Here is a 12,982-nt window from a genome sequence, read left to right on the forward strand (position 1 = left end):
GTTCAGGGAAGCTCTATCATCGCAAGTTTTGGGGATGCAGGAGGTCAGCTACTGCAGGATCGCTATGCACGCCGGTGCTCAGCCTGCACTTGCCCGTCGCCATACTGCGCCGCGCAAGGCATGGATTACTCAGCGTCCAATCCGGTCGTAGCCGGGAGTCCCCGGACTGGATAGCGGGACGTCGTGCTGTACCTCGTAGGGGAACCCGGCCTCACTCATTGCTCAGTAGGTTAATCGACGATTCAATAGAAGGGGTGACCTCATACGTATAAGATATCCTTGCGTAACTAGTCTGCGACTTGTGGGTAATTTCTGCGGATTGCACATCCTCATCTGTGCGCTATCTCAAATAGTTCATTTGTAGTATATTCTTAAAATTGACACTTTTACGCTCTTAGCACTCGTTAAGTGCAAAAAAATGCGGACCAGCACATTTTGATGGAAATCCACCGCTAACATCGTCCTAAATTGCATCGGTAATGTATGTGTGCGACATTCAATATTTGCACTGAGGTAGATGACTAAATGGGTAGTCAATGACAAGTGTTTAAGGGTTACGTACCGCGGTATGTTACGCAATGCATATTTATAACGAACAAGTAGATCAAATTATGAATACCATTCCACACTCATTTGGAACAACGGGGTAAATCTTCCCTCTTCACAGTTTTTTGAAGAAGGCTCGAGCGCGCCACACGTGCAGTATTTCTCAGAACGCCTCCCGACGACAGAGACAACAACGGACCTCATCTTCCACGCTCTGAACATAGCTTGCGGCCGCGGCACGAGCAGGGCCGTGCCGTCCCATTTTTCAAACGCCGGGCGGCAGACACTCGGCGTACCATACCACGCGGCGTGACGAATTTCAGCGAGGCTCGCGTGGCGCGGATAAACAGCTTCGTCCGCGGCGGGATCGCGTGATCCCACCAGAGCTCGCGCTTCGCCGATCTCAGATCCGCCATTACGGCACGTGCCGAATTTCACTCCGGCTGAGGGCGCGCAAGGCCCGCCGGAGCTGCGGGCGCGGGAGGCGCCGTCCCCGAACGACGTGCATTTCAACAAATCAGTCTTGACTCGGCGGACATTAGGGGCCAGAGCGATCAATGCTCCAGTCGGCGGCGGCTCTGAGCGGAGCTGAAGTCGGGCCGGGTGGCAGACGGACACCCACGCCTCAGCGGACAGCGCGCCTTTCGGCACAGCAACACCGACAAGGCCGTGCATCGTGATACCCGGCTGCATTTCTTCACGCCATAGCATTGTTCGTCATTTTCATCTATTATGAGACCAACTATTGACTAAAATGATTCGACCCGAGCGGTTTGATGCCCAGAAATGTATAGCCGCGGAAGGGAAGGCAAAACAATACGCCCAAAGGGGTTCATTCTGCCGTGCCTGCCATTGGAAGTTCGCGGCTGCTGCTCAGAGCTCGTCGGCGTCACTCACAGCTCCCATCCAGCAAGCTTGCAATTCTCCCTAATGGCAGGGTGATAAGTGTGCTGCCAAGACGTTCATTGCGCGCCAGTTTCAACACCATTGATCGGCACGACGGCGCCGAAGTTCGCTCGCCATACTATACTCTTCGATGTTTGTCCTGTCCTCGGGTGGCCTGTCTGATGAACGACGCCTGTCCTGCCTTTCGGTGCTGGCCCTGTTCTTGGACGCGTGACGTGGCCTTGGACACCTGCCCCGCCCCTTCACGGCTGACCTGCGTTTTGACACTTCCTGCTCTCCGACGCTTCCCCTGCCTCCAGACACACAAGTCCTCGGATAAGCGCTCTGACACCTCCTGCTCTCCGACGCTTCCCCTGCCTCCAGAAACACAAGTCCTCGGATGACGCTCCTGCTCTCTGACGCCTGCCTACGCCTCCCCCGCGCCCGACCCGTTCTCTGAGCGTGACCTGCGCTCTGACGCCTGAACCCCCGTCCCCTCCGACCCACCTATGACGGTGAGGTTGACCCGAGAGTTCTGCGTTGGCGAGGCGAGATAGTCGACGCGGCAGCGGTAAACGCCGCTGTCGCTGCGGTTGACAGCCACGATTCGCAGGCTGGCCGGCAGGCTGTGCGCCTGGAAGCGCAGGCGCCCGGTGTCCAGCTGGTCACTGACCCAGTGCGAGCCGGACGCCCCGCTCCGACCACGGGCGTCGTACCTGAGAGGGGCGACAGCAGTCAGTTGAGCTGGGTGCGGCTGTGAGGGTATCTCTTGATCGTGTGTTCTTGGGTTTCTTGATTCAGACAATGCTGTCATTGATATTCTAGTTTTGGGCGTTGTGAGACCAGAGTTGTGCTGACAACAATGGACTTTCAGCACACCAGAAAGCGTCCCGTTCGTTACGTCAGATCACCCGGTATGCTCTTGGGCTTAATTCTGACAAGAAGTTAGCTGTAGCCTGAGGTAAGCTGTCAATGAGTTTTCAGCGGGGTCTTGCGACGGTGCTGGCCTGTACAACGCATCAAACATAAATCATAACAACTATGGGCTAATTGTTAATCGAGCAGACAGCTTCCAAGTATCTACGAGTTGTGAGGTTATTCAAGAATTTACTTATGCCTTGATATCCATTCATTGCGGATCGAGTTTGAGTGCATTTATCACGTTCAGACACTTACGAGATGTTTGCAAAGCTTATGGTTGTCGTACAGCGTTAAGAATACACTCATTGAGAGAAGGCAGTAATTCCAACTCTTATTCATTAGGACGAGACATTGTTTCTGTCACTCAAGCTGCTCAGACCTTGAAATACTGTGCCCCAGCTTTTAGCCAAATGGGACCGAGAATTTTGCAATATGCCACTCAAGGACCACGTGATACGGACGTCTGTGGTATTGAAACTTTCACTTGCTGGGGGATACGATGCCTTCTTTAGGGCTTCCCATCACGACGGGGTTTTCAATACGAAACCCACGCGGTGATGAAGCTCGAAATGTCTGCCTCCGTCCCTTGGTGCGAGGAGTGACCGGCGTGTTCATCACTTCATAATCAGAACGGCGTTAGCCGTTACATAGTATAAGCCTCAAAATGACTCGATTGCACTGGCATCGTCTTTTCCTTCGGAGCTTTGTGGTATGATCGTATATCCGCTGCAACGATGACGCAAACTTCCATGATATTATTTGGATTTGAGGGCGCAGCAGCAACTGTGGCGTTCTCTTGACTGTTTTGATGAGACACTTGTTATAAAGAACTGGCTCCTTCTGCTATCGCAAGATGCTGGCAGGATGGCAAAAGTGTCTTTTTATCGCCGAACGAATTCCTACCGAGAAAATTGTCGCCAGCAGCTTAACGCAATGCCGAGTGACATAAAACGACAACGAATTCATCACGCTTGTTTGCCTTCAAGCTTTGCACAAATTCATAATTTTTTGTCAACTTTATCCACCAAGGTAGGACCTTTTATCACCCCTGGATGCTAGCTGAAATATTCATCAAGTGGCTTCCTCACGTCTTCATTACCGGTCGATGAAGCCACCCACGTGGTCCCATCGGAGCTAAATGTGGTGGAATTCCAGCAGTCTTTTAAGATTGAACAGTGAAACGCTGCGCGGAAATACGTTAGTTAAATATATTTTCGCTATTCCACCACACCCACCTCCTCATTTTCCAGTCAGCTTAGTCAGCGGCAACAACCATATCCGTCACCACAATGTGAAGAGCCTTCCTATCCTGAACGGTCGCGTGAAGGGCCACAGTGGGCAGTGAACTAGTTTAACAGTGCATCCCAGCGACGCTGTGACATTTCACGCCCACTCCACCACACCACGCACCGGCCACCGACTGAGACCTCTGACCTCTTGACCCCCGGGTCGGCTCCCCGAGGCGAGTGGCACCGGCCAGCCTCACGCCCGCCTGTACCCGGTCTGGATGGCGCAGGGGCGGTAAATTTCCGGGCGGGCTCGCGTGACGCCGGACCGGAAGTGCGGCTTCCGGCGCCGCCCGCCCGCGGTGACTTCAAAGTGCCCGCGGCGCCATGGCAGTCTGGCCCGCTCCAGACCGCGGCCAGCCATGGCGGGATGGGGCTGCGACGGGCGCTCTGGCAAGCTGTCAGGCGGTGGCCTCAGAGATGCGTTCAGCAAAGCGTGCTGCGTAAGAGACGCACAGCTAGACGCCCTGTCTGGTACCTACAAACAATGTTCGCAAATTTACATCGGGTGTAACACGCCTAGTTGTCTTAGTTGATAAGGGTAGCACCGAGAACAATACCAGAAGTTTTTTTGATGCGCTGTTCATGTCATCTGACGCGTCATTGGATTGCTGTAAAGTTAAAATTGTTCGTTCATGGACATGTTGACTGCTAAATTCACGCTCAACTGTGCTCCATGATCTCAAGTCGGGAAATTATGGATATATTGTTCACAAACTTGAACTGCAGCCCAAACTGTTCTCAACAATCTTCACTGTAAGATCTGCAACATGTCTGGCTAAGGAATCCAGCAAGCTTTCCAAGCCATGGTGTCTGGGAATAAGACAAAGGGAGCTTCATATTCTAAGATGTTACCAAATTTAACACAAGCCTGCGGCGTGCACTTGGTAATTTGTAATAGATGGAGTCTTGGTCCCTTTGAGCACCTTTTCCGATGCAAAGAAGGCTAATTTTATTTGTAAAGCAAGCAAAACCAATCCACGGCCGCAAAGAACCTTTGATGGGAACCAATGTGCAGGCCCGTGCGCGTGGTAACGGAGCTGACTCACGTATAAATGGTGCCCTCGGTGCCGTAGTACCAGAGCACGAGCCGCAGCGAGTCACCGTTTCCTGGCGTCGTGACGTCACATGGCAGGTCAGCAGGCTGCCCCTCCACCGCCGTCACCTGTACCAGCCGGTCTGCAATGCGATCCGCCGGTCTAGTACAAGGCTCCACTGTCCCGAATGGAACGCCGCTGCCTAGAGCGGAGCATGGCGATCATGCCGAACGGGCTCATCTGGAGTGAAGCACCATGATCGGAAGCGGGGTAACCCAATACGCAGCGCATTATTGCAGCAGGACAATCAATCTGGAATGAAGCACGCTGGTCTAGAAATGAACGAGCCGACCCGCAAAAAAGGCACCGGAATAGAGGGCGTCAGTGTAGAAGGGTTGGATGGTCTCGAAGATTTAGAACAATGCGCCGTTCCAAAACAAAACTCGAATTCTAGCCCGCAGACCGGAGTGACACAGTGCGTCTAAACAAATAAGTACAAAATGCTAGCAAAATGCGGCATGCAAAAAATCATTTTCCATTGCATTTTGCATTGTATTGCACTCACAAATCTATCCAAAGTAAAACGCAGCGATCGATAAAATACGCCTAATTGGACTGGAGCAAATGCTGGCTGCCGTGCGATGCTGACTGGAGCACATGTGTTCGTCACATCACATGAGGTGCCGTTTTTAGAGAGGAGGCATCTGAGCCAACAGCACGGGTAACCCGATCGTGCCTCGAGGCGAATGTTGCCTAGAAAACTGATAAAAAAGCCGGAGAGGAGGCTTATGGCCGATGGATTACCTGTTTTCTTCCTCCCATAGAGACCTGCGAAAGAGCAAAGTAAGTGTCAGAGCCCGGCCATGTGGTCTTGCCGCATCACAGTGGTGCAACGACGCTGTGCGCCTTGTTTCTGTAACGCAAAAGTACGCATTCACCGATCTATAACGCGCGTTCTAGCAGCTTGTCCCAGATGTGCCAGTAGAGTCCCGTCTAGCGCGGTCCCGTAGCTCTTGTCCACTACTAATCACACTGTCAGTAGGGTCCCGGTCGGAGCCGCGAGCGTCGTCCCGTATCTCTTGTCCACTACTAATCACCCGGCCAGTAGGGTCCCGGTCGGAGACGTGAGCGCGGGCCCGTAGCTCTTGTCCACTACTAATCACCCTGCAGAGGAGATGTTCACGTCAATCATGTCACGTGCCTCGCCAGGATTAATGGCCGCTAGAAAAACAGCTCAGCCGTGTGCAGAACGGTGACAACCAATCATGCGCACCGCCCGCAGGGCCCTCCCTCAACTAATGACGCTTGCGTCTCGAGGCAGGCACCCGTGATTATCAGCGCGTGGTCGGGGAACTGGGTGAGAGACGCTGTGGGGAGAACATTTCTCTCGGGAGCGTGGCCACGGGAATGGGAATAGTGGGCAGGGGTGTCAAGGCCGTGGAGGCATTTTCTGTGGGCGCAGGGGCGTGGAAGCGTTCCATAAGGGGAGGGGCCACTCTCCCGGTGTTAAGCCAGAAGAAGTGGAGCACGAGGTGCAAAGGTGGACAATATCGCACAATCTCGGCCACGGCGTGACTGTTGCACCTCCTGATCGTGTTCCTGCCCTGCCGTGCTCCTGCCCTGCCGTGCTCCTGACCTGCCATTCTCCTGACCTGCCGTGCTCCTGACCTGCCGTGCTCCTGCCCTGCCATGCTCCTGACCTGCCGTGCTCCTGCCCTGCCGTGCTCCTGACCTGCCGTGCTCCTGACCTGCCGTTCTCCTGCCCTGCCGTACTCCTGCCCTGCCGTGCTCCTGCCCTGCCGTACTCCTGCCCTGCCGTGCTCCTGCCCTGCCGTACTCCTGACCTGCCGTGCTCCTGCCCTGCCGTACTCCTGACCTGCCGTGCTCCTGCCCTGCCGTACTCCTGACCTGCCGTGCTCCTGCCCTGCCGTGCTCCTGACCTGCTGCAATCTGAGCGGGATGGCATGACGAAGCTTGGCGTTTAACGGAGCTCGAGTCAGCGTTGCATCGGCTGAACTTGTTGGAGTCCGCTGTGTCGCGACCATGTCTCAGAAGAACAAAGCCTCATGCTCGCGGACAACATTACCTCTGGCCTTTGTTTCGCAAAAGCAATTATGCAAATCGACTCTTCCGGCCTCGCAAAAGAAGCAGAGGGTCTCCTTTCGTAAGAATCCGATGGTTGCCGTCATACAGGCAGGCACCATATCCTGAGTGCCAAGCTCTGCCTTGAGACGGCGCCCAGGATCCAGCCCTTGCGTTACTGCGCATGCCCTGAGGCAGTGTTGTCTCGGGCCGATTCTATCGCAGGCCGAGGTAGCGTGTTCACGTGTTCTCGTGGCGCGTCACACAGGCCCTTAACTGGCGGCCTGAGGACTCTCCTGGTCACCTCTGAGGTCGCCGTACACGCCAGTGCTGCAGCAGCCGAGGCGTCGCTTACCGCGGCTGCACGCCGTCAGCGAGCTTCCCCACAACAGGCACACTGCCGTGCACAGCTGCGCCGCGTGGATGCGTCGGAGCAGTCCCGTGTTGGAATGGTGACGCCAGCTTTTCGAACATTTATGACGTTCATACGCCCAAGTATTGGAGAGGCCACAATTTTGAGAAGTGTTAACTGCGATGATTAATTGCATGGTACTCCGGTATGTCTTCAGCGACATGGCTTTAAACTCGGGAGGTTTTGTACTTTCTGATTCCTCTATTCCTCATTATTTCTCTGTTCTCTGCATTCCTTCTTTTTTATTGCATCACTAAATCAGTATTTTCCTCCCCGTCCCTTTTTCCTACTCTCCATGACTTGCTTAATACATCACTCACTTATGCTCACCTTCCTTCCTTCTCCCTTGCTTCTCCTGTCTCGCTCTCCCTTTCCCTTCTCATTTAGCTGCCTCTTCCACTCTCTATCCCTCCCTCTCTCCCTCTCCCCTCTCGTCTTTCTCTCTCTCCTCTCTCTCTCTCTCTCTCCTCTCTCTCTCTCTCTCTCTCTCTCTCTCGCTCTCTCTCTCTCTCTCTCTCTCTATCTCTCTCTCTCTCTCTCCTCTCTCTCTCTCTCTCTTCTCTCTCTCTCTCTCTCTCTCTCCTCTCTCCTCTCTTCCTCTCCTCTCCTCTCTCTCCACTCAACTTCCACTCCACTCCACTCCACTCCAATCCTCTCATATCCTCCTCTCCTCTACTCCCTTCTCCTATCCTCCTCTCCTCTCCTCTTCTCTCCTCTCCTCTCCCCTCCCTATCCCTCTCTTTCTATCATTTTCCCTCTAGCTTTTCCTCTCCACCCATAACCCTCTCAAGGCAGTAAATACCAGTCGAAGGCATTCCAAGACGAGAGTGGAGCTTTCGAAGCCGATGGAGCGGCATTCGAAAACTGTGTGCGGCGTCTCCGCTCGTGTGACAGATGCGCGCCTGGTGCTGGGCCTTGTGTGGCAGATGCTGGCTCACCACCGTCTCTTGTGTGACAGATTTGTGCCTTCCAGCGGTTCGATAAGCGCCTGCATGCGATTTCACCCATAGTCCAATTTCTGCGCCAGCGGACCTCAATGATGCGAGACGAGAGCGAGCGCAGGTGTAGCCATGCGAACGAGACCAGTTTCAGCGGGCCGCAAAGCTCAGCCGGTGCACGGAGCAGATATGCGCCGACTTAAACGCATCTCTAACCGAAAACTGCATTCGTTGCGTGGAACGAGGTGTTGCTTTTCCATGTGACAGTGCAAACAATTGAACACTGCTAAGAGCTCAATGAAATAAATAATACAATATAAAAATAAATAAAAAGAAAACAAAAACAACTCAAAGAGCTCAAAAGCAAGAACTCAAAATAAGAACAACAACTCAATAAGAACTCAATCAAACGGCTAGATATGTTCTTGTATTTTTGCACAAAGGTGCCATTGTTTGCATAATGTTGCAGTGGCTTGCATCATCATACACGTGATAAAAATATGAGGAGAGTTGGCACGTTCTTGTGGTTAGCACGTTTGAACGGAGGGTTTTGTGCCGATGAATATGTAGCACAATGCCTTGATAATTACAAAAAGTTAAAATCAAGAAGAAATACTAAGAGCAGCACTAACATATAATGAATGTCGCCGGAACAAATCATGTGCTTCTATGCAGACCGGAATGCAATGATGACGGTAACTTCTTACGGTTGAAGATCCTTTGAACACAACTAAGTTCCTCAAGAGTTTGGGATGCCTTTGCGCACCTCGAGCCGTTTTATTAGCATAGTTCAAGGGAGAAGCATAGATCAGAAGGCGCCAGCATTTTCCAACAGTTTTCGCCTCTCGCACCTGTTCGACATTAACATTTTTCTGAGTTACGACTATGATATTAGCGAGCGACCGTGGGCCGGCATGATATATGATCACGGACGCCGCCTGCTCCTATGGGAGAGGGAATTTATTAGCACCTGTTTATTTGCGTCGACCAGCCCCACGTTTCGCAGGGGAGCGCGGAGATGCCTATGATATATGAGCGAAATTGTTCCGGCCCCCGGGGAACAGCGGCGATGTTTCTCCGGAAGAACGGTGTTTGTGCGTACGGCCGCAGATGAGGTTGTCTACTGGTGAATGGGCCCCTAATAGAACTAAATCAGCGTTGCAGCGTTACCTGTCTACTGAACTTAGCCGGAGCCCGGCAGTAAACCTTGTCTGGCCTAGACTGTATTGCAAATGAATACACACCACAGCGTGCGTTAATTAACAGAACAAGTGCGAGCGTTGAGGACAACGGCTCATTTCGTTGATAGGATTGAGTTCGGAAGATTGCACAGTTAGTAGGTGTAATTGCGGTTCATACAGATATCAGGTTCTAGTTACTCAAGTCAAAAAGTAATGATATTTACAAATTGGTGGGAAACATTTGTTATTAGGTTATTTGCAAGGGTGGCGCCCACAGAGCGCTGTAATCATTAGCAGGTAAAAGAAGTGTTTCGATGGCGGATTATGCTGCTATGGCGATTAGTGGGAGTTATTTTACGCAAGTTCACTTCCTGAAATAACACGCAAGCCACAAATATCACGAAACACGTAAAAATAAATAATAACGTGTCCGCACCAGACTCGACTGAACCAAGAGCCAGTGCTCATGCTGTGATCCTTGCGAGGGGTTAACTCAGCTATCCAGTGATTCATCCCTTGTTTGATGTTAAACGTGCTTTCTTATCGCCCTCGTTTCTCAATTTTTAGTGAATGTATGCATATCTCATGAACATATTATGCAATCCAGACCGTTACCGCAAATTCCTTGCGCTGGTTTTCTTCCCAATTCTGTAAAATGATCCGTCCTATCCCCTAACGCACTGAAACACAATGCGATCACATGTAAAACCTACAGTTGAGCAGACAGTGGCGTCAGCGTGTCATGCTCCTCTCAAAGGTGAGGATGGACATCCAAGGAGCACGCGGAGCCCGGTACTGTAAGCCGGGCCGCTGGGGCCTTAACAAAACCTACGAACAGCTCTTCAGACCCTCCAATCGCGCACTTGGTGATCAGAGCTGTGGGCCTCTCGAAACCATAGAGGAAGGCACGGTCCTATGCTAGGGGCTTCCTGACGACATTCTGCGAGCTTGGCAGCTGCATCACGGAGAAATCTGGGAGGATATGGATCGATGGAACATGGTCACGGGGTTCATCTAGCCCAAGGCCCTAAAACAGAAGGTATAACCGTCCGGCCAAATTCCGCTGCTTCGATTGATGCCGTCACAAGTGTAATCGGCACGCAGATGGTCAACGGCGGATACATACCTACCGCAGTTTGTTTGGCTTTTTGAAACTGTTCTAAGGCTGGGAGCCGTTAAATACATTCGGTTGGATCATAACACGACTACTTGTTCTTAGAATAGACCATAATATCAGCTGCAATGTTCATTAATAATTAATTGGCTGGCGTCCCAGCCGAGGGCTTCGGGCTGGAAAGCCAGGAGACGAAACTCTCACAAAGCTTTTTCGGGAATTCATTGCTTAAATAAGAAATATGTAGGCAAACGGAAAGAGTCAACGGGCGCATCTTAAAGGAACAACAATTATAAGTCATGCTGACATGAAACGTCAAGGCCAGGACAAAGGCCTGCAGACCCCGTTACATGTTTGCGGGCCTGGGTCAATTGAGGTGTTTCAGTTTCCTCAAAAGAATATTTGCTCTTTGGCTAAATGAGAATGCTGTATCACGAACATGTAGATGCCACAATGGGGTCAGGTCAAGGTCATTCCATAGGTTAGCGTGATAATTTGCTGTATTCATGCGAGCTATGATTCCAAATATTTTCATGTCCATTTCGATCGCGTCATGCAGCTTAAACGTCGGCTGCAATCTTGTTCTGATCATTGCATAGTAGTCAAGATGTAGGTGGGATGTCAAGATGAGGTCATACGTGGTCAACATGACACGCTGTATATTAGTGATGTCATGCGTGTTTCCAGATTGCTTATCCCACAGGAGTCCAATATAAGCACTTTTAATCTTGCATCAGGTCATCCTAGTGCCTGAAGAGATCAAAATCTGTCGTTTGTTACAACTTACTCTGACCTTTGAAATGCATTCAATAGCCATGTGCAGGTAAGGGAAATTGATTTTAAACCTGCTGCATAAAAAGCTACCACTCTGCTTATGTCTTGTTTGAAATGCAGATCTCATAATTTTCAAATGGGTAAAAGTTTCAACTTGCCGGCAAAAGAGGAAAGCAAACTTTTTTGTAACAATTAGACAATGCCTAGTGCACAGCTCACCTTTATTTATGCATGAATAACACACTCCAGCATGATTTCCTCAATACCAGGAGCAGCCATACAATGTCCTTATTCTAAGCATCAACAACAATGGGGCATGAGTAAAAGGCCTGGTCACATCTTCTCTTTTCTATACAGGATGCACAGTTCTCACTTTTGGTGGCTTGGGACACAGATGCTTGTCTAATATCTATTCACAGCAACACAGTCTTCTGACAGTTCTTCTCACTGTAAGAACTGCAGACACCCCTCTGTCTCTGACAATTTTATTGCAGCTCCCTGGCATAATAAGCAAAAAAAGTAGAGTGCTATAGTTATCATCAGCTTTCAAGGGAAGAACTAGCCTTTATGATCCCTTTGATATAATTGGACTCATCCAGCAAGTTGTTAAGTCTGGACTTCAAAGCATTCAATGAAACAGCTGCAAAAATTTCATATCTGATCACTTTTATTGAAATTATTTCTCCATCACATAATGTGCTTACGTGCACTCATATACCTAAGGAAGATGATGTGATGGTGAAAAATTGACGTGACATGGGACTCGGTCCCCAACAATCAAAATATGTAATCAGATGGGATTGCAACCAAATCCTATCCATAAATATTCACAGCATTATGACGTTTGCTAGCCGTCATTTATGTCATGCTAATATTTCATGCCTCAAAATGCTTTTCAAACAAGACATAAAAAGGAGGCGAGTTATCTGAGCAGTGTCAGGATTAATTGAGGAGATGCATCAGCTTTACAACATAATAACAATAATATGGTATATTGTGTACGACCAGACTCTTACATGTCCTCACAAATGCAGCTATAGAAACACAACACACACAATCAAGCATAGTGCAAGACAGCAGGCAAAGCACTCAACTCCCCGTAATTAGCGGCCCAACGCCGCAATGCACTAAAATCATGCAAAAAAAAAACCCGGTATCTTTAACATTACCAACAGGTTTACATATGGCTACCGCACGCACAAACAGCATCGTGCACAATACACTTATTTACGTTTAGTGTATACCACACAAAAGCTTCAAACACATCATAATCAAATCCAACAAGCACTGCACCCCACAAAACATCAATAAGATGAACTGAGAAATAGCAAGCGACGTGTAGTGACGCGAGTCAAGGTTGGTGAAATTATGTTGTCTCTTCCGCGCCACGCATTTGGCACTTAGCAAAAATGAACCTATGGCGGTACACAGGGATGACAGGGGGCTGATCTAGCCCCTGCCCACGCAAACACAAACACTCTCACATCAGCCGCCACCCACCCAATATCCACGGGCGTGGCCACCATTGGAGTCGCTGGAAGCGTCTTCTATCAGTAGCTCTTTCAACTCTCATCTCGCTGAGTTCGATCCACGGCAACTTACGGGTAGATCGAATTATTTAACTTGTTGTTGCGACATTGTAGTGCTCATATGCAACCACTTGAAATGGTCAAAGACCTGCCATGCGGCCAGAAAGCTCCAAACTGAAAGGCCTTGATCCAAGACGATTAAGACACTCATCGACACTGAACTGAAGCGGGGCAGTTCAGGGCCACTGAGCAAAGGGGTTGGCTCGTGTTATATTTG

The 12,982-nt window shown here is 50.4% G+C and overlaps 1 protein-coding gene across 1 annotated transcript in view; it reads right to left on the reverse strand.

The window, feature by feature from the left end:
* Nucleotides 1-12,982, reverse strand: part of LOC119094132 (cell adhesion molecule 1) — a 47,390-nt gene that overhangs the window by 19,674 nt on the left and 14,734 nt on the right. Inside the window, exons 2-4 of the mRNA XM_037217207.1 lie at nucleotides 5,480-5,503; nucleotides 4,688-4,817; nucleotides 1,939-2,147 (exon numbers count right to left, since the gene is read on the reverse strand). Coding sequence (XP_037073102.1) covers nucleotides 1,939-2,147; nucleotides 4,688-4,817; nucleotides 5,480-5,503 — 363 coding nt within the window. The remainder of the gene's footprint in view (nucleotides 1-1,938; nucleotides 2,148-4,687; nucleotides 4,818-5,479; nucleotides 5,504-12,982) is intronic.

This window comes from Pollicipes pollicipes, unplaced genomic scaffold (assembly GCF_011947565.3).
Source record: "Pollicipes pollicipes isolate AB1234 unplaced genomic scaffold, Ppol_2.1 Scaffold_4002;HRSCAF=4701_pilon_pilon_pilon, whole genome shotgun sequence".
Lineage (NCBI taxonomy): Eukaryota > Metazoa > Arthropoda > Thecostraca > Pollicipedomorpha > Pollicipedidae > Pollicipes > Pollicipes pollicipes.